This window comes from Castor canadensis, chromosome 12 (genome assembly GCF_047511655.1).
Source record: "Castor canadensis chromosome 12, mCasCan1.hap1v2, whole genome shotgun sequence".
NCBI classification, from domain to species: domain Eukaryota; kingdom Metazoa; phylum Chordata; class Mammalia; order Rodentia; family Castoridae; genus Castor; species Castor canadensis.
In genome coordinates this window covers 116369661-116396172 of record NC_133397.1, presented here as the reverse complement: position 1 = coordinate 116396172, position 26512 = coordinate 116369661, and the positions used below count along the sequence as shown (strand labels likewise).

At 36.8% G+C, this 26512-nt stretch overlaps 1 protein-coding gene across 3 annotated transcripts in view; it reads right to left on the bottom strand.

Moving 5' to 3' along the window:
• The window catches only part of Vav3 (vav guanine nucleotide exchange factor 3), a 341328-nt gene that overhangs the window by 12285 nt on the left and 302531 nt on the right, over positions 1–26512 (bottom strand). For all 3 annotated transcript variants that reach the window (XM_074050867.1, XM_074050865.1, XM_074050866.1), the window contains 5 exons: positions 25108–25173; positions 19667–19701; positions 15396–15512; positions 14747–14834; positions 8926–9055 (listed from right to left, as the gene is read on the bottom strand). In XM_074050867.1, coding sequence (XP_073906968.1) covers positions 8926–9055; positions 14747–14834; positions 15396–15512; positions 19667–19701; positions 25108–25173 — 436 coding nt within the window. The remainder of the gene's footprint in view (positions 1–8925; positions 9056–14746; positions 14835–15395; positions 15513–19666; positions 19702–25107; positions 25174–26512) is intronic.

Below are 26512 nucleotides of genomic sequence, written 5' to 3'. Positions count from 1 at the left end.
AAAATCTTAGTCACCCTTGAGTCTTATTACTCACCTCACATTTGAGGTGTCATAACATCTAGTTGCATTGCCTTCAAAATTTATCACCCATATAGCTACAACTTGGTTACAGACACTATCACCTATACCTGGATTGCTGAATGAGCAATCCTGAAAGTTTACTCAAATGTAACCTTCACAACCAGGCCTGCCTAATGTTATATAAGTAAGAATCACTGAAACTACCTCTGGCATCACGTGGTACAGAGACTAAACCGGGTTCACTGAGGAGGCTGGGTGCTATAAGAATAGATGCTGATACAGAGTATACAATCCCCCAAACTCCCATTGTCCTACTTCATTTGAGCACAAATGGTCTGCACACTGTGATTAAGGTTTTAGCTACCTGCTCTACATATGGGTAGGGTATAAGGGCATCTGTTCACTTGTGATAACAGAAGCTCCCTTGTAAGAAAAGGGAGCATTTGAGGCTAATGGCTGGTGTCAACCTGTTTGAGTGGTGAAGTAGGAACTCCTGAACTTGCTTTCTGCTACAATGCCAAAAAGGAAGGAAAGAGCTTCCAATGGTGTTTATCACCCAACCAGCTGAGTTAAAATCCTAAATCATTCTCTAACACTCTTGAAAAGAATACAAAAATGACTACCATGTTATAACTAACTGAGGCCACAAAATAATGTGCATCCCGGGAGACCCAGGCCAAAGTCAGGAATGGGAGTGGGAAACCAAAGCACTCATGGGAAGGAGAGAGGCTTGATAAACACATTTATGAATCGTCTCACGAGGCTAACGTCGCATCGCACACTGGGCAGTAGTGCAGAAAATAGGGAAGTGGTGGTAGGAGCAGCAACGGTGCCCTGTGTTATTATTCCAGAGCACTCCTCAGTTTCTAACACTATTTAAGTATTTCATAATCTGTTGTCTGCCTCCCAGTAGCAGGTAAGTTCCACACGTGCAAGGGTTTTTGTTCATTCTAGTCACTGCAGTTGAACAGAGCTTGTCCTGAAGCGGGCTCTCAATAAAGATGTAGTGTATGAATGGATGGATGGATGCGTGGATGGATGTGGGAACCTATGGAAGGAGTTATTGATGAGGATGTAATAAATAAAGAAGAGATGAGGAAAGTGCTTGGGTTCATTCAAGTATACAGAACTATGCTGTTTGAGGAGGAAGGATAAAAGAGGGGGAAAATAAACTGGGAAAGAATGAGTTTTGAATAGGGAAAAATTTGAGTCAACAAGTCAGGCAATACTGAAATTATTGTGCTCAGTTCTGACAAACTGGAGTGTGTCCAATAGAAGGATGGTAAGGATGGTGAGAGATCTGACAATCGTTTACATGATATGGGGTTGAATAATTATTTACAAAGAGAAAAAAAAGGGAGAGAGAGAAAGAAAAAGGGGGGAAGGGATGAGAGAAAGAGGGGGGAAGAAGGGAGGAGAGAGAGAGAAAAGAAAGAAAGGAAAAAAGGAAGGAAGGAAGGGAGGGAGGGAGAAAGAACGAAAGGAGAGGAGAGCTGTGGTAAGTAGCTATAGTGAGCCCAATTTCTGTAATCATGTAAGGGGGAAAAAACCCTTAATTTTGGTTAAAAAATAAACTGGATGCTTTGTGTGGCAGTTAGTCATAAAATCAGCTCAGTGTTCAAGCAAAGATTGGTGATGACTTTTCAGAAAGTCATCAGATTACTTTCTTTTCAGAAAGTGATGCCACAACTGTGTTAGTTACAGAGTTTACTGCAAGTAGATAAATGGTAGATGAAGAAAACAATGAAAGAAAGTATGAGTGAGTGAAAGATAACCTTAGCTGAATCTGAACTCAATTTCTCAGTGCTAACAGGACACAAGAGACTTCCAGACTTAAGACTTGCTGCCTTATGCACACTTAGAATTCGGCAAGTAAAGTAGCGTTATCAGTGGAATATGTCAGGAAAAAAAAAAAATCCTCTCAAATGCTAGAAGCCTGGTTGAATTTTTAGAGAAAAAAATAGGAATTCTTCTCAATTTAGATAAATTTCTGTGTTTTCCAAGGAAGGAAGACTAGAAAAATCAGTCCTTGTTTCAGGGCTGTCAGATGAGGACACTTATAGTCAATTAGGGAACATAATGCATACTAACTGCCCTGATAACCAGTTTTTAATTTAGAATATAAGGTTTCTCAGAATGGGTGGTATACTATCTAAGTATAGTAAAGTAAAGCACATAGTATATTTTACTAAGATGAGAAATACTAAGAGCATGAGTACTGCCTTTTCAGTTATGAAATATTAAAATGATAGCTTTGAATGAAGTTATTTGAATCTGGACACCTTATGTCTGTAAGTCATATTCTGAAGTGATTCTGGATAGCGGTGACTAATTTTCTAAGCCATCAGGATTAAGATAAAAATGTCTTATACTATCCACTTAAAGCTCTTGATGTAACTAAATAAAAAGGGGGTGCCCAGAACCACCTTGTAATGAAGATGCACAACTTCAGTTGCTCAGTTATGCAAGAAATGAAAAGGGGAAAAGAACTTAAAAATGGTGGCAATCTGGTAACTAACTTAGGCATAGAATAATGTGCACTGGGACAGCTGGGACAAAGCCAAGAATGGGAGTAGAAAACCACATAGTGCCCAGGGAAAGAAGGGCTTGATAAACACATTACAAATTGCCCATGTGGTATTTCACACTGGGCAAGAGTGGGGGATATATGGAAGTGGTGGTAGGAATAGCATTAGTGACTGCAGGAGCTCAACCATCTCAAACTTCCTATGTACCAGACACTGTTCTAAGCACTTCACATCTACTCACTCTTTTAAGGCTCAAAACATAAGCATTAAACACGATAATGCAGGGTAACACGGTGAAATAAATCCAGGAAACCCGTTTCTTTCCTATAAAGGAATGTGTCCTGCCGGCAGCACTTCTTGCACATCTGCTTGACGGGGGCAATGTTTCATGGTAGTTCTGGCAGGGCTGGAGGTTCGTGGAATACTCTATGAAACACTGGTTCAGTGTGTGTGTGTGTGTGTGTGTGTGTGTGTGTTTTGAAAATAGCATGTCCTGGTAATCGTCACATTGTTGAATATCAGACAAGATCCTTAGGTTCTTTTATTCTGTCCTAAATATTTAATGTAGTGTTTCAGTCAAATGGCCACACAGGTGCACCTGGAAACCTGCACTGGCTCCAAGTGCTTCCTTTCAGGAAGACAGGGCATGTCCCAGGGCTGTAACTCACTGAAAATACTTCACTGATCTAAGGCACGATTTCCCTTCATCATCACTAGGTCTGTCTGCCCTAATAATGAAAGGCCCTCTTAGTATTCCATTGAAAAAGGAAAATTAAAATTAGCACGGAAAAATTTAGAGGAAAGTTTAAAAATCGACACAATGAGATTTCAGATATTTCTACTCATAGCCTGTGAATATGACCTTATTTTGAAAAAAAAAAAAGATCATGTGAAGTATCTCAAGATGTGATCTATTTAGGGTGGGCCCTAAATTGATGGTAAGTGTCTAAGTGAAGGGAAGATGACACACAAAAGGTGAGGTGAATGAAGACCAGGAAAAGTGGATTCATACATCTGCAAACCAAGGAACACCCGGGACTGCCCCCAGCCAGCCAAAGAGACGTGATGACTCAATCCCTTCAGGAGAAATTAACCCTGCCAACACTTTGATTTTGAACTTCTGGCCTCCAGAACTGTGAGAAAGTAAACTATGAAATAAAGTACTAATTACTCATAAAAATCTACCTTCAGTGAGCCTTCTCTCCTTGGTGCTAGCCACCTACTAAGCCACTGAGGATCTGCAGGTACTTAAACACTTCTGCAAAATGAGTGCCTCCTCCTCCGAACCCGACTGTCTCTTGTGTTTCCTGGTCAGCCTATGCTTCACCATGTGTCAGTCTGTCTAAGGCAAATACTTGTGAATCATACTTGTACTACCTCAAATTTTCATCAATTGATTTGCTTTCTAGAATACATTCCCATCTGCCCCTTGTCCTCCTCCACTGTGACTACTCAACTCTTGACTAAGCCATTCTTAACCCTCTCATGGACATCTGCAACGGCCTGCCAACCTAGCTCCTCTCTGCCCTAACCTCATTCCAAGTCACCGCCAGAGATTCCTGAAAACAGTGCAAATCAGTTCATGTCATTCTTTGCTTATCAAGCTTCAGCACATTCACAAATATTGGAACCCACCACTCACTGTGCTTCAAACACATTGACCCCTTTCCAATTCCTTAAATATACCAAACTCTTTCCTGTTTGAGAGTCTTTTTTTATTGTATTGTCTTTACATTTACTCACATGTGTACACATTGTTTGGGCAACACCTCCCCCCCTACTTCTGGGCAGAACCTGTTCTGCCCTCTTGCTCTCTGATTTTGTTGAAGAGAAAACATGAGAGATAATAAGAAAAACATAGTGTTTTTGCTAGTTTGAGATATAAAGATAGCTACACAGAGAGATTCCTAGCATTGCTTCCATGCACTTGTATATTGCAACCCACATTGGTTCATCTCTACCAGACCCCTGTTTGAGTCTTAACACAAGCTACTTCACTGTGGAGTCTCCCTACAGCCCACTACAAAGATCCTGTAAATTCACCTTGAATGACATCTCTTCAAAAAGTCTTTCTCTGACTTTACATGTTCACTAGGCCACCTTCCATACTCTTGCATTTGTGCTTCATAAAACTTATCAAAATCTGTGGTTATCTATGAAGTTATTTGCTTCACGTCTGCTTCTCTTCACCAAAATAAAATAGATGTATTTTATTCACTATTATAACTCCAGCGTCTAGCACAGAGCCTGAAACGTGGTAACCATTGAATCAAGGAATGAGTGAGGAAATGCAATGAGGTCACCCTGAGGAACAGAAGGCTTTAATTATGAGCTCCTCAGGGCAGGCCAAGTTCTCCACGCCCCCACATAACTGACCAAGTGCCCCTGCACCTGGAGAAACGAGGATGCTTCTGCTGTTTTCCAATTCTTTGGACATAGCCAGCAGATGGGATTATTTCCACATTATACTTTTTTTCACTCTGAAATAATTCAGATTAAAAAAAAAAGAGCAAGAATAGCACAGAGAATTTCCATACACTTTATTCAGACTCCCTAACTCCCTAAATATTAACATTTTACAATGTTTGCTTTATCAATTTACGTTTTTTTCCTGAGCCATCTGAGAATAAATTGCAGACATAATCTCCTTTACTGCTACGGAATACTCCAGTTTGTTTCCTAAAAACAAAGACATTCTCTTCTCTTATACAACCGCAATGCAATTATGGAAAGCAGAAAATTGTACTAACAATACTAGTATTTAGCAGAGAGAACTTAGGCAAAATTTGTTAATTGTCCTGCTTACATCCTTTGTAGTGACATATACATATATATGCACATATATACATACAAATATATATATAAACTATACACAATACATGCATGTTGCTATATATGCTTTATACCCACTCAGAAACCAATCCAGGATCACATTACATGTAGTTGTCATAACTCTTCTGTCTCCTTTAATCTGAAATACTTGCTCAGTCTTTGTCTTTAATGACATTGACATTCAAAAAGAATACAGGCTGATAATTTGTAGAATATCCTCAATTTCTGTTTGTCTGATGTTTCCTCATGATTAGACTCAGCGTATGCATTTTGGGAGTAGGAATACCACTAGAGTGGTGGGTATACTCTGCCGAGTATTCGATTAGGAAGTACCTGGTGTCTATTTGTACCATTTCTGGTCAAACAGACCAATCAAATAGACTGGACTGTGGTCAAGGTGCTGCTCTGTATTTTTGTGATTAATAGGCCTTTACAGAAGATAGCAGGATATTATATAAAGATCATGATAGCCACTTTTTAAATCTCTGCTCTGTGGTCCAATTACTTATGCATAAATCTACACTTGGGGAATCGTTTGAGGTCTGCTAATGGGTCACAAAATAGCTAATTGTGCAATTGTTGCTAGTGTAATGATATACTAACATTATACTTTACCTCCTTCTCTCATGCATACAAAGAAAGAGACCTAGGATACTGTTCTTCAAAGAAGATAATAAAATATCTAATCTCATTCCTCATTCATCAGAAAGTGACTTGCCTGTGGTCACACAGCTACTCAGAGGCAGACCTGAGAATAATCGGTTGCTCACTGGAGAGCAAGAAAGGCAAAAGTCAATTTAGCACCCTTTAAAGATACAAGCCCTTCAGGTACACCTAAAGCATTCAAAGGCAGATTTGCTAGGACTGTTGTGGAAAATAATGGCATTCTTACACAAATCCACAGAACATCTTCCAACAAAGTCACTGCAGTTTCTAGGGAAATAAAACAGCTCACTCCTACCCCCAAGTTCTTTCTTTGTTCTCTTTCCTCCCACTCCCCCTGCTCCCCCACTTCCCCATGCTTCTCCCCAATCCCTCTCCTTTTCTTCCTTCTTTTCTCTCTCCCTCTCCTCTCTTCCCCATTTCTCCTCTTGAGAAATACTCAAGTCATTCATTTCAAAGGCAAAGCAAAAAATCCCATCACCCTAGGAGACAGTCCTCTAGATGGTGTAGAGTTGCCTCCTAGCGTAGAAATACCATTTTCCTAGCCCAATATCCTGTACTTATTTAATTCTAATCAGCATCTTTCAATGCATTATTTTATATTTGCATGACATAGCTATACCACAATCTGATTGTCACTTTTACAGATTTGAAAACCAGTTGGTAATTGTCCTTAGTACATTCTAATCTAGACTAGCCCAGAAGCAAGCAGTGTGCAAAATGTGATGAGATTTTACTTTCTAAGGTGACTATATGATTTAAAAATAGTACAAGCAATAGGCAGCTGGTCTTAGGAGTGGAGTTCTTTTCCCAACCTCTACATAGACACAGGATGAATCTGGGCTTTAGCTCACCTGCTCTGAATTCTATAAGGCTTTTGAGAACTAATAGAGAATGTCAGGATTCTGTCCAAACCTGTATCCCTACGCAATACTATTTGGGATTATTATTATTGCTGAATGACATATTAGTATATTCCCTTCTTTTAGTGATACCTTCCTGATCACTTATGTAAAAATATCAAACTCCTCCAACCTAGAGTTGTCTGAGTCTCCCTATTAAAATGTAAGCTCTTTCAAACTGCTCTATCTCAGGACAACAGTACCTTGACTGAGTTAGGTGTTTTATTTATATAATTTTAAATGAAAGATTTCCTTCTCTTTTTCATTATGAAAGGGTTTTGTCGGTTTGATGTAAGTTGCCAGAGTCTCTTACAAAGATTGGGTAGGGATATATGAATTCATGACTCTGTTGAAAAACCTACAATCATTTCATTAGTTATGATTTTTTAAAGGGGGAGTTTGCTATTGCCTTCCTAATTCCTAACAAGTTTGAATAATATATATTTCATTAAACACCAGAGACAAAAATTTTAATCAGGCAACTTCATTTGTTACTGGACAACATTCTCTGAACACCTACTTGTGCAGAGCACTGAGGAAGTGCTTGGTAAAGCAAACAGTGAAATACAAGGGTTAACCACCTTCCTACCCAATACGGGACATCTGTCTAGAACTAAGTGAATGAAACAGGATTTTTGGTATAAATTACCTCAGCAACCTGTATTATGTCCTTCTGTCAAGAAAGCACAGAAAAAAAATGTTGAAACATGTACAAAAATATTTCATGTAGAGAGGGGAGGAGTCATAACTTTGTTAAGACCATAAAGACATTTGCACGAAAGGTACTTTTTAGGGAAAACATCTATTTTTGAATGAGCAAAAACTATGACCTAAATGAGAATCTTAGATAACTGGGTAATATTGGTCTAAAAAAATTGAAAGATAAAAATTTCAAGGTACTTAAATGTTCTACATAAAATTTATTCTTACTACTTTCATTGTACTGGATGAGCATATGTTACTGATCACTGTGAGGAGAACAGCTATGAAGCTACTCAAATTAAAAAAAAAACTGTCAGTTGATGTGACAAATTCCTTGCATACTTACTTTTACTGAAATGTGTGGAGTTTTACTGGTATTGTTGGACTCCTGAGCATTACCTGCTTCCCTTTTACTAACTGATTTTAGTGGGGGGAGGAAAGTGCAAGTTCTATTAAACTAATGCAAATTCTTTATTTCAAATACCTCTACACCTTCCAATTTTGCTTAGGCTAAAGACTCTAAGAGCAATAAAACTGTTTTCATTTCTTCTGCAAAACAGATTCATTAAAAGGAAAAAAAAGGTAACAAAACAAGGGAATTAAAGCACCCTTTCTTTGCTAGAGTTTTTATCACAATGTTCTCTTTACACACTGTATCTGTCTCCAGGAAGATTATGTAACATTAAATGGTGAGAAAAAAGGTTTTTGACTTGGACTCACACCCAAACTATGATGTGATTTTCTCACATGTGCACATTCATCTTTTGTGATTAGTGTGGCACAATGACCATACTGCAAGGAAGTGGTGAATATATAAGTTTAGAAATATTTTCATTTGAGACAATGTTAGTCCCTTCAAAATTCTGAAAATAGTCATTGAAACAGGAACTTAAGCCGACTTAGAATAGTGGGCTAACTGGTAGAGCTCTGTTAGATACTATTACTCAGACACATTGCAACCACAGACATTATGTGAAAATTACAGAGTTTGGCTAATATAAAACTCAGTGGAAAGTACAAAACAGCATATTAACATACCTTTTGCATTTCTGATGGATAGTTTAGCGCAAACACAATTTTTAACGCCATAAGTAGACACGTTCATTAACCTGTTGGTAACTCTGCTTCTGTTTAGCTCCAGAAAAAAAAGTCCCTAGCAGGGCATTAGCATATTAATTGGTTATATTTCAAAGTTTCAAATGACGGCATTTTAATGTAACTGTTTTGCCTGCAACACTTAAGTGGCAGCAAGTAGTAGTCTCAATGACAATACTCACAGCTGTTGCCTGTTCTATTGCCCCTCTGGCCAGCTGAATGTTCTGGCTCCTTGTATGGAAACTGGAGAGTTGTGTCTAAGGTTCTGAACCCTTCTTTAAGAGAATGATGCTTGTAGTACTCTACAAGTTCCTTTAGGAAAAAGAACCAAAGACAGTATTTGGTAAAGACACTTTTGTTCTCATACACATCAACTCAACACATAATTACATACAATAAAAGGATGATCAATTTGATGCTCAATATTCCAAATGTAAGAGTAAGTAAATGATAACCTCTCCCTGCTTCCTGGGAAGTACATGACACCTACCTGGAAGATGTCTTTGTTACTCAGGGCATTTATAACTTGAGTTTCCCTCTATTGTTCTTTATGAATATAGAACATCCTGTTAGCCTTCAGTCAGATGTGGTAAATAAAAAGAAGCCACACTAAACCTCAATTTCAAAGTAGTAATTATTGTTGTTATGTGTGAAATTCTTGCCTTTCTAAACAAAATAACAGGAACAGCTGGCTGCTTAATATATTGCAATTTCTAGTTTCCTGCATTTTCTTTCAGCATAGCAGAAAAACACACTTGACACTAAATGTACTTTTCCATGGTAAACAAAAGTAGATAAAACTCAAATGCCATTCAATATTGTTTCTGGTTTATAACCATGAAGGGTTGGTGTTTCGTTTTAGTTCTATCACCTGGTACTCATAAAGAGGTCAATAACATAGCCTCTTCCAATTTTTGCTTATAAATAATTTGCCTTAAATACCTGTAAGCCAGTGTCATAATCACCCACCATCTTTTAACTAAACCTGTTGGTTTCCATGCAAATCTGAATCCCTCTTCTGTAAACTAAGATTGAATAGTCATTGATAATGGAAAAAAATGCATCTTATCATTAGGTGAGTACTAGGATTAGTTTCTCATAAATACTTGAAATGAAAATAAAAGTGAACTCTCCTTTAACCTAATTATGCAGTGTTTCTATCATAGTACCTCTAAAAAAAAAATGGAACAACTTATTTCTTCTAAAAATCAAATTGTCAGTTGAGTCAATACATTCAGTGGCTATGTTCAAAGTTCCTAAAGCAAATCAATCAGGCCAAAACCACCCGAAAGAAGAAAAATGATTTATCATTTATGACCAAATTCAGATATACTTGGAATGCACTGTTCTGGGAGCATCAGGGGTCACAAAGCTTGTGAAGAAGAGGCTCCTGTCTCTAGGAGTTCTCATCCTAGATGGGGAAGAGAAGGATTGTAGAAGTTCAAAGGCACTGAGTGTTCATTGAGGGGCTTGAAAGAAAGTTTCAGGATGGAGGCGGCTGGGCTGAAATTGAAGACCAGGTAAAATTTCAACAGCCAGGAATGCAGGAAGAATCATTTTAGGTGGGGTAGCCAGGCTGGGACAGACATAAAGGTGCTAGAATTTTTTTCAATTCCCATTGCTATAAAATGCAGGAACAAACCATTTCACAGAATACAATAAAGTGCCTGATGCATGTGTTAATTGTGGCAGCTGCCATTGTACCATGTAGCCAGCCTTTACATAGTTTGTTATAATCCTTGCTCAAGAAACTCACGAGATGGGCTGTGTTCCCATTGAAGCTCGGATCTCGGTGAGATTTCTTTTAGTCCTATTGCTGGTGTCTGTCTCTGAAGTTAGTGTTTCTGATTACATCACATTCATAGCAAATAGTTCATGAAAATGTAAGCACACAAAAAAACCCAAATGGAGCCAAAGGGAAGAACTATTTTCTTAACATCATGATTTGCCAGGAACTGTGTTTTCTTAGACTTAAGATCCCAGGGTCTTACACAAATTGTATCTATAACTTTTAAAAAATATTTCTTCCTTTATTCCTTCCTTGATCCCAGATATTGGGAAGTGCTTGATGAAACAAAGGAATGTGGAATCTGACCAACCTTTAAAGCAGAGAAAAAGAAATGAAACAACAGATAGAAGTTTTTGTCTTTGAAATGGCCTCAACAACCAGAATATGGCATTTGTATTATGGTGATTTTAACAGAGTTTGCAAAGGCTTGTCAGGAGGTAGCTTCTACTTAGGGATCAATACTGTCACTAATTTTTTTTTAAAAGAAAAGCAAACTCTTTAAGTTCTCTAGAAGAACTGTATAAGTACACATTGTATTTCTGATGCAAATTATGTCAAAGAGTTGCTCTTTTAGTCTTAACATTTAAATTGAGTAACGTAGGGGTGAATTCATCTGTGATACACCATGAGAACTTTGCTAAAAGTCATAATGTACCCCCAGTACAACAATAATAAAAAAATTTTTTAAATAAATAGAATAAAATATGTTGTTTTCTTCAGAGATATGAAAATATACTGGACAGGTTTTGAACTTCAGTTTAATTTCAATACATTTATTTGTTAATATGAACTTTCTGAATTTTGTTATAAATTACTACTAATTAACACCTATTGAAGTTGATTAGAAACTATAGAATTATTGTATTGAAGAAGGTTTAGCAATCATTTAATACTCATCACTACCCAAAAATTCTTACAGAAAACAAACAAAAAACAAACTACTCTTCCAAGGTCTAGGATCATGCAGCTTAGTAAACTTGCAAAATATTCTTTAAAACTTCAGTAGAATTGGAAATATTTTAGTTCCATTTTTTATAGTCTTATGAGGGTAAATCTTCCTAGCATGTTTCTGAGTAGAATGAAGCCGTGACACCATGGATCTTTTCCAATTTATGGCTTTCTGCTTGCTGCATTTTAGTTTAATCCACCCCTGCTTTAGTAGTCATTGACCTTCAGGTACAACAAGTAAATAAGAGGACTCCAAACAAAAGAAATCGCCAGGCTTTCCTTATCTCACACCTACACAACAGTGTCAACAATTCAAGTCTCTGAAAAATAATGAGCTCGAGCCAGTCATTCCAATTACCAAGGAAACCGGTGATGGAGATGGTTTACGAGCAGCATTTGGACCTGCGTTGTCTGGCATGCATGAAAATTAGAACAAAATTAATGCCTTGTAATCTGGAATCAGAAATTCATTTCGGATTTGAATTTAATGACTAAGAAAAACAAAGATTTTGATTAACCAAGCTATAGATACCCAAGGGAAGAAGGTTTGGTCCCAACCACCTAAGTAAGGCCAACCTTCTCTGTGAGAAACTGGCTAATTTAAAATAAGCTCCACGGTTTGTGTTTTATATCCTTTCCAGATAAAAGTTTCATCATAGACCCTATTATGATTCATAAGTAGAACAAAAGAACTTAAATACCGATGGGAGTGGGATATTGAATTATTCTTCAACAACTGGAATCCATACACCACCTTACTTGTGATGGGAACTGTGCAATCTGACACCAACACAATGAGGGGGATCTCCTAGAGGGTGTATGATCCTGATTTTAAGAAGCCCCTATACCTCCTAACCTTCTCTCCTCTGCCAAAGCCACTGGTTACTGAAATACAAACCACCCCTCTGACCACGTGGCATTTCTTAGTTTAGGTTCAAAGGACAGCATTTCTGTGAGGTACTTGACACACCTAATTTGTAAGCTTTCTTACATTAGTGGAGTCCTTTTTGAAGTCTACAAAAACATAGTTCATTTGCTTAACAAATAAATGGAAACAAAAAGAAGGGATAGCTCCAGACTAGTTCAGTGGCCTCTTCATCAATTTCCCTAGTTGTTTGTTAAACCATACAAAAAAAAAAAAAAGACTACTTCACTTGCACTGATATTTTTTTAAAGCTCCTTGTCCTCTTTCTTCCTTTTATTTGCAATTATATCTTTGTGCTGTTTTGTTTTTTTTTTTTGGTTTTACTGTAGTTTTTCTGTTAATTCTTAATCTCTTCCTTTGAACCCACTGTGGTACCTGCTTGCCCACAAAAGATGGGGAGATGTCTCTAACAATGGTATGTCTGAGACTTTCCATATACTTATAAGCATGTCTTATTTGAAACCTGAGACAAGAACTTTTTATTCTTTTTCTAGAACATCAATGCAGATATTTTAATGTTCTCTGCTACAAATTATCTGAGTCTGCTGCTTCTACTGTAGTCACAGTTTTACACACAGATATGAACTCAAGGATCTATGTCATCCAGCCAGTCACCAGGGTGTCACCAGCTGTTGCCATCTCACCTTCACTGCAGAAGAACTTCCTTGAGCTGAAGGAAGGTGACACACTGCTGAACTGATCAGCCCTTTCCAGTGGTCATTTCTTTCATCCTCTGCACTTGCCTCCTCTGATGGGAGTTCCTTTCTCTACTCTCAAAGGCTGGCAGTTTTCTTTGGTCCTGCATTTTTTTAAGTGCCATATTAACTATAATGCCTTAAGTGCCATATTAACTATAATGCCATGGAGCAGCCTCGTTACTGTCCAAGGAGGTTCTACAGGTGAAATCTCAAATGGCAGGAGGTCTTGTAGAGATGTGGAGAGCCCTGTGCATCCTTCCATCCAGTCCCAGCCGCGCCTGTCATTCATTATTTGTACATCGACTTGCCACCTCCCTCCTAGGTTTTCCTTTTCTGAAGAACCACCTCTGGTCCAGTTCCCTCTCTGCACAGCCTGCTTGTCACAACCAAACAGAACTCACTTCCAGTAGGAAGGAGGCCTGGACCTTGGTTACCGATCTGACAGACTCTACATTTTCCAGGACATGGTCATGCTACCCATCTTTAGCTTTTAATTTGAAATGGGGAATTTGTCCACAGAGATTTTTTTTCCTTTACTTTCAACTCAAGATGCTTCCATTTCTTTCACTCACGGTTGGCTGTCTTGAAGCAGCTCTAAATTATTAGGTAAGGAATTCAAGCTGGCTTATTTTGTAATACTCTCCTACACTTCAATAGTAACATCTGTAAAGTGGTTTGGGACATTTGATAAGATGCAGCATGTATCATTTGACCAATGGTTCAATTGATGAGTGGTCCTTCTCAATGCTACTCAAAGTGCTTAGCAGTCACAAAATACACCTTATGTTATCTATCCAAATCTTTCATCATCTCATGAAACTACCACGCTTGAAACACAGATTTGAAACCATTTTTAAGAAAACAGGAAATTTTCTTTCCTGTTACAAATGCATATATATTTGTATGCATGCATTCTTTTTATAATATATATACAATATTCTTATAGGCTAATAAAATTATTAAATTTTAAAAGTTTTTAAATTGTGGGAATGAATCCCCACAATCTGACCATGTAAAATATAAAATTCCTATGAAATACTGACTGTTGTGTGACAAAAATCGTAACTTATGAAATCTTAATTATCCAAGGTAAAGAAAGAACTGTTTTGCAAACATGTACAATAGCAGAAAATACAAAAACCTTCTCAGTTTGACTTTATAATGTATTTTCTATAAAATGAACCTAAATGTAAGAAGTATTTTATTGATTACAACTCTTTGTGTCATATTGTATACCTTGTCCTAAAGCTGAATAAGGAAACAGACAAAGGAAGGGAGAAGGGGAAAGAAAGGCATATTAAAAATTTGCCATGTGTCATTCACACAAGTCAAAATCCACACAAATAATTGAAAGTTAACAACTTCATTTGTCCTTGGTCTGACAGTCATAAATAGTTTAGACTCTAAAATATTATCTAGAACTTGCAAACCCAGTTTATAATGAAAAACTTGATTTGAGCAATATAAAACTTAATTGGGAAAAGTTGGAAGTTTTATGATGATGCTATAAAATTACACTGTGATTCTCTTTAAATAATTTTTCAGTGGGTAAAATTTCTAAGAAACCATAGAATTAAAGTGACCTTTCTAATCACAGAAAAAAAATAGGGATCATAGATTGAAAATAAATAATCAATGCTTACCATTAAACTTTTAAATTTTCTATTTTCTGCAATGTGGAAAAAGCCATCTCTTGTTAAAATCTTGATGTGCTTTGCTTCATTATTGTACCTGTGGGCAATGAATAACTTATGAATATAAATGTGTTTTTAATCAGTAGAAATCAATAATTACCAGAGGGCATGCTCCAATAACATTATAGGAATTAATTCTGAAGACAAAATATATACTTATGCCAATACAATCGTGACAGCTAATTAACAAACTATATTTACTAGATTGGTTGAAGATACAACCAATATTTGAAGTGAAAGGGGTATTGGATTTTTCTAATTATTATGCTTAATTTACTTAGTATGTTCAGTTTGAGAATGAATAAAAATAAGACAAATCTAGTATTTATACTTTTAGAACTTACTAGGAATATATAGACATCAACTCAACAAAATATAATGTTATGAAAGATATCTAATATGCCAATTAGCAGTCTGTAACACATATTGCTGTTTTTCTAGTAGATACTTTCAAGTATTAATGAACTGTCTGGATACATGTATTATTTCTCTTGCAGTTAGAACTCTGCTTTTCAACTTCAGTGCTATACCTGTCAGATAGTCTATGCAATTATGGAAACAGGAAATCTATTTTTGTAAAAGTACTTCTCCTACTTACTTAATGCTAATTGCATATTCTCCTGACTCTTTGGTCCTGTGCCTCACAAGGTAAGTACTATTTACCCTGTTAATAAGTTCAGTTTCTGCCTGCAACCTCTCCATCGCTCCAGCATACCTGTAAGAAGCAATAGCACAGAACATTTGGATTAACGCACCTGAAGGAGAACAGAATCTAAAAATATGCATCTGTCATGCTTCTCACTTAGCGACAGATCTGAGCTGCTTTTACTTACATACTAACTAGATGCACTGCATTAAATAATTATTCAAGGAAAAGTCCCTTAATATGTCCAAACACAAATGTGCCTCAATGTTAACAGTAGAAAGGGAACAGTGTCTAATACACAGTAAATACCCAGAAAATACTTACCAAATAAACAAACACACCAAAAGGAGGAGCCAGTCGGTATTCGATCAGAAAGACAGTTAAGATAGTTGTGGGGTATTTAGAAAGAAGTAGGAAAAAGACTTGTGGGAGGAATTTGCCCTGCTAAGATACACATAAAAATAGACAGACACACATACACACACTTTACCTTTGTCTACATATCCTATGAAATCTCCTTTGAACATCTTTTTTAAAAAAGGTTCTAGTGAGTTTTTATTTAAATTTAGTGTTTTCAAAAATTAACTATTATTTGGATGTAAGATTCTTTTAATCCACAATTTTGATAACCAATTTTCCTAAAGAAATTAGGAGTAGCGAAAACAATTTATTTTAAAAGATACTTTTTAAAACCACAATTCTATTCTTCCTAGACTATGTGGAGCGTAAAACACCCAAGTTCAATAATAATAATAATAACAACTATCTCAATACAAGGTCCAAATTCAATGTTAAATTATTTTTTGTTGTTGATGTTAGGACTGAGGTACTGGGGTTTGAACTCAGGGCTTTGAGCTTGCAAAGCTGCACTCTACTGCTTGAGCCACACCTCCAGTCCATTTTGCTGTGGTTATTTTGGAGATAGGTTCTCTAGAACTATCTGCCCAGGCTGGCCTCAAACTGTGATCTTCCCGATCTCAGCCTCCCAAGTAGCTAGGATTACAAGTGTGAACTACTGATGCCTGGCTGTTACATTTTTCTTGACTGTCTTCTCACACCAAATATAGCTGTAACATTTATTGGCAAACTATATCAGATATTTGGGGCAATGGAAGTTTAAAGGAAATAAAATTATGTGGGTTGGTTCTCTTTCAAAGCTTCTCATGAATTAATATTTCAGAAAATTATCTGATTCACATGTAGATGTGTGTACTGAGTATAAACATCCACCTCTAGTCTATTCTAATTATTATCTTAAAAGTACATAGTAGACATTCTGAGAAAATTTATTGGGGTAGGGAATGTCATGTTTCTATCAAGTTAAAAAGGGGAGCTAAAGGTATTTTATGCTGATGGTACTTTGGATTAAAAAGAATAGTTATGTCCAGCTACTCAGGAGGCAGAGATAGTAAGGTCACAGTTCAAGGCCAGTCTGGGCAAATGTTAGCAGGATACTATGTCAAAAAACAGGCCAGGAGTGGTGGTACATGCCTGTAATCCCAGCTATTCAGGAGATGGGAGTAGGAAGATCACAGACTGAGGCTGGCCTGGGCAAAAGCCTGAGACTCTATCTGGAAAACAGACTAAAAAATGGCTCAAGTGGTAGAATGCTTGCCTAGCAAGAGTGAGACCCAGAGTTCAATCCCCAGTATCACTTGAAAAAAAAACAAAACAAAACCAGTTACAATAACCCATGACTACTAGAATGTGGTCTGATCTGCCTCATGTCTGCCTCTCCAGCCTTATCCCTTTCAACCCTCTTTCATCTCTAATCTGCAACCATCTTTGGGATTCAGGAATTCATCAGGCTTCTTTAGGGTCTCTTTGTAGGTTATACTATTTTCTGGGAACATGCCCAAATTTATGAAAATATTTCATTTTACCCAACACTTATAGTTTGGCTGGGTATAGAGTTCTAGGTGAGAAATCATTTTGCATCTCAAATATTGATGCATGGCTCCATTGTCTGATTGGAAACTTTCGGGTTCTTTCTGTAGCCTCTGTATTGAAAAATTTCATGAATAGAGTCTTTCTTATGTCGTCTTGAGCTTTCAGTAGCATCTCCAATTTGAAGGCACGTGTTGTATGAGTTCTTTGATACTTGATAGTTTTCTTTTTCTGGAGTTCTCACTAGTTGAGTGCTGTTCTTTCTAGGTAAATAGTCTAATCTTCCTATCTTTTCTCCCCTAACATATCTCTTTAACTTTTTGGAATGATTTCCTCAGGTTCATGTATTAAACCTTCCACACAATTTATAAGAGCTTTTTCTTATTCTCCAATTCTTCTTAAAAACACCCAGGTCACGCCCATCAATGTGATGGGTCCTCTTAATTTTGAAGATGTAAACAGAAGGCTTGAAAGAATACCCTTCTCACTCTAATGTCTATTTTCTTCAAGCCCCTTTTTTTCTGTTTGTTCTATAGTTCAAGGCTTTCCTCAAAAGTCTAGTTTTCTCTTTATTGTTTGTTCATTTTTAAGAAAGAGGCTTTCAAGAACTGATGGAAGGCCCTGTGCATGGATTCTAAAGCTGGCCCACTGGGCAGGAGGCCTGCTTGATCATTTGCAAAAAAATGATGACTGGGATGAGTAACATCCAAATGTTAGGAGTTTAGATTTTTTTTTTTTTTTTTGCTTTGAGTTTAGTTTCTTTAGAGAAAAGTTCTGAAAATTCTTATCTGGACATAAGGAAAGGGTACTGCACGTGAGAGAGGCTGCCACAGTGATGGACCTGAGCTATGTCAAGGAGCTGAGAATCATTATCTTTCAGTATATAGACTTTCCTTCATTTAAACCCTGTTTCCAGTATGGCATCTTTCTAACCTCTGTTAGACCTGGTCTTCCCAAGTCCAGGCCCGGTATCTTTCAAATTTTCCATATAAATTTTCATATAACCACAGTGTTCCCTGTGAAGGTAGAAAAAAGAAAGTTGCCTGACTACTAGGAGAATGGAAATGGATCTTAATGTTTACCAACTATTCTACACATAGTTTTCAAATAACTCATCCCTGCCTTTCAACACCCCCAAGACATAGCTTACTGAAGAGAGTCACCATGGGTTTCTATTTATGTCTCATGGTCTATATGAGATAATATTTACTTATGGGAAGAATCTGCTTTGATTGTGGAAATAATGACCAGATTAGATAAAGTTGGTGGTACTCAACTTCTCAGTGGCTCTAGAAAGACCATGCTATCATTCAGCATAATTTTTAAAAACAGTTTAATATTTCTAAAATTGAAGTTTCCATTTTTCTGGTGCAGTGGATCACTTTCTTCCCTAGCAGAAGACATTTCACATAAAACTTCTTGCTTAGTTTAAACAAACTGTCTGGGTTGTTTAAGGGGGAAAAGGTAACTTTAAAATTCTATGGTGAAATATTTTTATAACTTCCTATTTTTAAGGCTCTTCATTTGTCTGACATCTTGATTTGTATCAAGAATAATGCTACTCTAACCAGCTGTATTTGCTATCCTTATCTCAACCAGCAAAAACCCTTGTTCCTTCCTATTATTGCTTATACTCTCTCTTCAACAAAATTAGAAATAAGGGCAAAATAGTTTCTGCCAGGTATCGAGGGGGTGGGGAGGAGAGGGAGAAAAACAAAATGAAAACATATAAAGTATGAAGCGCACAGTAAGTACTCAGAATACATGTGTTCTTATGATTTTCTGATGATCCTATTTGGGATCCTAACTATATTTCTTATAATTGAAAATATCTAAAATAATAATCACTGTCCTCTCACATCCTTGGTTCCATTATACTGCCAGTCTCCAAGTGGTGCATGATCCATTTTGACCCGAAACAGTCATGAATGCATCTCACTCCTTCCATTTCACATGTAGCAAATTTCAGACTCTGTTATCCTTTTTGAGCTAATTCTTAGTTTCAAAGAACCATTTTTTTCTATCTACTTAGTGAAATCTATCTTTCCAAGATACAAGATACATTATTTGCCTTTGTATAAGGCAGTTATAAACTCTTAATTTACTGTTAAGTGCATTCAGCATGCACACACACGCACTCGCATACCACTACTCTCTGATAAAGCTATGGAAAGATCAGCAATATGTGAATTCATTTTGATGTTTTGTTACATGTGAAAACACCTTTAGCAGGATGAATGAAAATGGAACATGGTTTACAACAACCCTATTTAAGGTGTCCCCAAGCTAGGGGTATGGTATTTCAACTTGGCTACATAAACATTTTTAATACTTACCAGGGTTGGCAGGAATAATCTACTGGTTTGGGTACCTAGGATATAAAAAGGCAAAAATAGATTAAGTTTACTTAAGGGAAGCTTTTAGAAATCAATCATTAATTCAGTCTCGCTGACTCAGCTCTATAAAACCCTTAAGTAGAACAGTCCTGTAACTACCCATTGGCAATTTTATACAGAATGAATCACAGTATATGTCAGATAAGTAGAAAATAATTCATTTCGCTTTAATTCATTCTTTCATTCTTTTTACTGCCACTGTACCTCCAAGGGGAGAGAGAGCAAGAAAATATGAACTAGAAACTTTCAATATTTACTATCAAGGCAATATAATCCTATCAGAGAAAACTAAAATGAAAATCTTATTAAGGAAACCAAGTAGCACTTCTCTTTCCCAAGACACTGGGAAGCATGTAAAATAAACAATATGCATTAGATGTCAACTTTATTTGGAACACATTCTAAACTCTGATTTTAAAATATGCTAAATGGAAAGCCTTTTACTCAAGAAAACATCATGCAAAACATCTATTTTCCCCTTTTCTCACCACAGAGCTTTGCACAAGAGAAAAATGCTGTATTTTCTATGCAAATAAAGAAAACATCTTCCAGCTGCTGGTGGCAACTAGAAAATGAAGAAATCCAAAGAAGGGCTACTAATATTCATTTAAAAATAAAATGCATACTATATAGAGAATGACGATTTGTAAGCTCCTAACAAAAGACAGAATTCTTTTTGTCTTGAGATTAGAAAATGTTCATATATCATCTGAGTCTTTGAGATACACGTGGTATTCCTGGGCCTTTTTATATTGGAAGAGAGGGAGGGATGGAGGGAGGGATAGAGGAAGGGAAGGAGGGAGAGAGGGAGCAAGGAATAAAATGGGAGGAGGTGAAGAACTTCAACATATTCTAGCTATGGATTCCTTTGTCTGGTTAAAAGATGGAGATCCAAAAAAATTGAAGAGTGACATATAATTCTACAACAGAACAGATAACTGAGGCTATTTCATTCTGAAATGTCCTATAGGAGTTTTTGCTCCCTTCAGTGGGTATATTCTAACAGGTACAGATCCAGAACTACCTTCTCACTGGTGATTTCCATAAGCAGAATGAGGCCCTATTCTTTCCCATCCATCATGGATCCTCCCCACTTCTCTTCCATGTACTTTGGGCATCTGTCTTGATAGACACTTCATAATAAAGACTACAGATAATTTCCTTCTGAACGCCCTCTTGTCTTTTCTGTATAGTTATTACATTTCTCTAATGCTATACCTGCCTTCACATAGACTACACTGGTAAATTTCTGCTAAGGACAAATAGCTTTTTTAAATAACTTATTGTGAATATACCATGCATATAAATACTTACACATACATTCTTTCTGAAGTACATCTCACAAAATTAGATAGGATTCTTTTTTTTTTTTTTCATTTTTCTTTTATTATTCATATGTGCATACAAGGCTCGGTTTATTTCTCCCCCCTGCCCCCACCCCCTCCCTTACCACCCACTCCACCCCCTCCCGCTCCCCCCCTCAATACCCAGCAGAAACTATTTTGCCCTTATCTCTAATTTTGTTGTAGAGAGAGTATAAGCAATACTAGGAAGGAACAAGGGGTTTTGCTGGTTGAGATAAGGATAGCTATACAGGGCATTGACTCACATTGATTTCCTGTGCGTGGGTGTTACCTTCTAGGTTAATTCTTTTTGATCTAACCTTTTCTCTAGTTCCTGGTCCCCTTTTCCTATTGGCCTCAGTTGCTTTAAGGTATCTGCTTTAGTTTCTCTGCATTAAGGGCAACAAATGCTAGCTAGTTTTTTAGGTGTCTTACCTATCCTCACCCCTAGATAGGATTCTTTGTGTTTGTTTGGCTAGACATGTCATTATTTAGGAGTTAAATTTCTAAGTTATAGTAATATCCTCTCAAAAATTTGAACATGCTATTTTTAATAGTTTTCAGATCTTATATTTTCACATTCTAGAATCTCCATTTGGTTCTTTTTCATAGTTACTGTTTTTCTGCTGAGGTTTCCTATTTATGTGCTCATAATGAGTCCTGAGCACAGTTATAATAACTGCTTTTAAAGTCTGTTCTTCTAATTTCATCATTTGGGATATTTCAAGGTAGATCTCATTTCATTGTTTTTCTTTACAAATATGGTTGATGTCTTCCTGTTTTTCTGCATATTGAGTAATTCTGGATTGTTACCTGGAGTGTTTAAATGATATGTTGTTATTCAGATTGAAATTTTAGATTCTGCTATATTCCCACAGAGCATGTTTTCTCTTACAGTAGGCAGTTAGCCTGGTTGATCTCCACCCACAGACTCTGTCTTCTGTGGTTCCCAGCTGCCCATCCCTTCGTTTAATGCTTCTACTCTATGCTGGGCTATTTAGAATCTTCACCACTCACTCATGACCTGAGGACGGTCCCCCTCTCTGATCCTTTTTTTTTTTTTTTAAGATTTCTCACCTGCCTTTCCATCTGCTGTGGTTGATTCAAACTCCACACTGATTCTTCATGGCCAAAAGACTGTAAGGTTTCTTTTTGAGATGAGGCGCTCCATTGGAACCTAGTCGCTGCCCTCCAGCCAGCCATAAAACCAGGAAACTCAGTAGCATTCCCTTTCCATGTGGCAGCTCCTTTCCTATCTAGTGCCCTCAGTTAGTGTTTGTCTGGGTTTGTTTTTCTATTTTATCCACAGCTTATGGTTGTTCTCTTTGGGAGAATTGGTAAAATAGGTCTACTCCACACTTACCAGAGGTGGGACCTCTTGTTGCTTCCATGACTGCTGTTCTTAAGAGTGAGTCTAATCATTACAGGTATGTGTCTCTTCTCTCAGGTTAGTTTAAATATTTTGTTTTTAATGTCCTGAAATTCATTAAATTGTACCTGGCTGCTGATTAATTTTGACATTTTCTTCTTAATTTTTAAGATTGGTTTATCCCAGATTCTGGAAAGTTCTCTTTGAATATTACTTCTGCACAATTTTCTCTATTTCCCCCATTAGATGAATTTGAAGCTTACTGCTTCACTCCCTGTTGTATTTTCCATTTTTTAATCTCTCTGGACTATTGTGAGAAATTTCTTCAGATTTCTCCTCCAATTGTCTACACATCTCTGTCTGATAGGTTATATAATGTACCCTTAATGTCTTCATTTTCAATTACTGTATCTGAGTCTTTTAGAGATATGCCAGGCAATTGGACAATGTCTTGTTCTCATCTTAGGTATTTACTACCTTTTCATTTCTTCAAATATATTTAACATAAAATTTGGAATTCAGTATAATTCCACTATCTACAGCCTTTGTGGACCCAATCCTGTTTTGTTTTTGCCAACCTTAGGTCAAGAGGGTTTGTTTCCTCATGAATTTGGTAATTCTGAACGGTGAATTTATTTTCCCTAGAACATGTCTGTAAAAATCCTTTGAGAAATATGTGAAAAGAGGGTCCAATCCAGAGAGAATTTGTATTTTCATTGGGGGGAAAATCAGTCTGGATTCATTTTAAATTACATTTCTAGGTAAGAATTATTTAAGTCACACAGCTAATATGAATTCAGCCCTGTCTGGGTGATTTTTATGTTTAACAAGAGAGATGACTTTCTATTTTTTTTTCCTAAGTAACCCAGAGCCAAGACCAAGATCGGTATATCTTCTTCTGTGGGGTGTCTTCCTAGTTCAGGCACTGAGGAGCTCTTGGATGCATAGAGATGACGTTTGCCACATGCTATTTCTACAGACCTGGTCCCTCCACTCACTGTTACTGTCAGAAATGGAACTTGTCATTTATGAATCTCTAGAATTTTCCCCAGGTCTAAGTCTAGGAGATGGTCACAGCACAGGCAGGAAAATAATGTGGTCAACATTAGATACCAGGGTCAAAAGTTACTATTTTCCAAACTCCACTGACCATCTTTCCTTTTTCTACTTACTTCTTACTTTCACTTAGCTTGTCTTACAACCAACAAATAAACCTAAAATTTCATTAAGTATGCAGTTAATTTTAATAGCTATTGTTTAACTTTAAGCTATAAAAGCAACCATATTTAGTTGGTTGTTTTACCCATTATTATGTATCACTTTACAACTTGATAATCTTACAATTTCTGAACATATTTCTCATTCCATTCACTTACTGTACCTCCAAATATCATTTCATAAGATCCTATAAGCTGGTTTCATTAGTGCTAACACACAGCTAAGGACTTGAACTTGCTTTTTCATTCCTTAGTTCATTCAACAATATTTACATACCTACTTTATGCCAGACTAGCTCTAAAATAAAGTTTCCAATGCTCATTTTGTGCCATATTGAAGAGGCTATGAACAGAAAATAGTATTTGGTTTATGAAATGCTCAGAATTCTTCATTTGATGACTTTAGGTTCCCCAACATTAAATGTTAGAAAAGTTTCTTAGCCCCTGCCTATATATAAACATTGTTGCTTTACAGATAGAAAGCCTGAATTTCATTCATAGAAATGATAACTACCTAGATAATAATTTTTGCTTATCAAATTAAGTAAGAATAGTATTAAACTTCAATGATCTTTCAAAAGTATAACATAATCCAAGACAAATAACATTAGATAACAGCATCAACAAAATAACAAGTGCCTTTAATTCTTTTTGAATGAATGAAGTATCTGATAGACTACATTCTAAGAGTGGTAGACATTCACATTTGTAGTATTAAAAAGAATGCCCAGTTTAGAACTATCAGAACTATTAATAAAGCAAGAAAGATAATTTAACAAGAGTTTTGAGGGTATTTTGAAGAAATTTCATTTACTTTTAACTCAGTAGCTTAAATTTTTTTGAGGGAAAATCCATCCTAAACATCAAACTATGATGTTGAAATGTCATCCCAAAGAGCAATGTGTCAATATCATTAAGTACAAGAGTGTATGTTACATTACATTCACCTACATATTTGAGTAAACATGAATTTTCCCTAATTTTATTAAGATATTAAATAAATTATAGTAACACACTAAAGTATAGAACATCTACTTAAAGATTTGGTTGAAGAATTTGTGGACTTTCCTTCCTTGCAAGCTTTTAAAGATAAGAGTTGAAGTATAAGAGTTCCATTTAGTTCAAGCAACTAGGAGTAGCTTAGACCCTACCATTCTCTCCTCAATGGGAATGGAAACTTACTCAATGCACCTGATTTGTAGCTTTGGTTTACTTCTAAAATCTTTCAGGTGACTTAATTTTGTGAATCCTACTAAGTTAAATTTGCATCTTACATAAATTTACTTAATAGTTTAAATATTTTCTTACAATAGAATCATGGTGTGAGGTTTCATGGTTTCAGAAAATATTAATAAAATTAATGAGTAACTTGGATAGTATCCCTTGTACATTCTTACATAATTAACCATAATATCAAAACAAAACAAGAAAGAAGTAAATACTAGTACTTACACATGGACAAGGTTTGACGGCATCACTTGGGAAAAATCCAACCTCTCCTGATGCCATATTTCTACCCTGTGTTAGAAAGAAAAAGCCAGTATTGAGAACCACATGATAACCCCACAATGGTGCTCACTTGGTGCTGCTGCATAAGCTCCTCAGAACTATTTACGCATAGTATTCAGACTGAGCATTAACTTACTACATCTCAGGAAAGGAAGCAAAAAATGTAGAGATGAAGGTCAATAATGAATGGTTAATACTTGGTGAACACTTACTGCATGCTAGACACTGCTCTGCGTTTTCATTTAATCCATATCCTTTATGCTTGGTTCAATTACTATGCCTTTCTCCCCAACCCAACCCCTCCCTTTGTGTGTGTGTGTGTGCTGAGGGCTGAATACTTGAGCCATGTAGTCTCACATTTTTGCCTGGGGCTGGCCTTAGACTGCAATCCATTTACTGCATCCCTGAACCTTAGATTACAGACATGTACCATCATCCCCAGCTGAGATGGGGTCTTGCTGTTTGGCCAGGCTGGCCTCAAACCACAGTCCTCCCCCATGTCCGCCTCTCTAGTAGCTAGGATTACAAGACTATCTTCATTTTATCGATGAGAAAAATGAGACACAGAAAAGGTAAATTATTTGTCCATATTCACAAATCTAATGAGTGCCAGAGTCAGAACTCAAACTCAGGTTTTCTAACTTCAGAGCTCTGAACTGCATATTGTATCTGAATTTTATCCTCGCTGATGGTATTTCACCAAAAGCACTGTGTATTTTAGAAGAATTACACTGCCATCAATGTGAAAAGTGACCTACAGATGTGTGTGACTGTGAAGGTGAGAATATCACTAGAACTACCACCATGGCAAGAAAAGAGATAATGGAGGAGAAACAGGTACTGAGGACATTTAACTGGAGTCTGTGTGTCTTGCCTATTAACTAGATAAGGACAGAGAAGGCAAGTGGGCATTAAAGACTGGGAGAGATGTCAAGAATGAGGGTGGAAGGTGACCATATAACCCATCCAAATGGGTAACCCAAACTTAGATGACAATCACAGAGAGGGGAAACTGGAAGTCACAGGAGTAGGACTGTTACAGGAATAAATGTAGTGAGGAGAGAGATATTAGTGTAACCAAAAGGCAGAAAGAAGCTGTGAGGAGAAAAGATAATCAGAGCCTGGGAGTGATGGCAACAAAGCAACTACATGGCCGGAATGAAGTGTTTCTTTCACTCCGTTGTATTCACTGAGCACTGTTTGGTTCTTTATTGTAAGCAGGGCACTGGGGTACAAATAATATTTGGGACTATACCACTGCTCAGACCTTTATATAAAAAAGTGCACTGCAATGTTATCTGAGAGCAAAATATTCTTGTGTGGGTGTGTGGATTACCACACACTGACT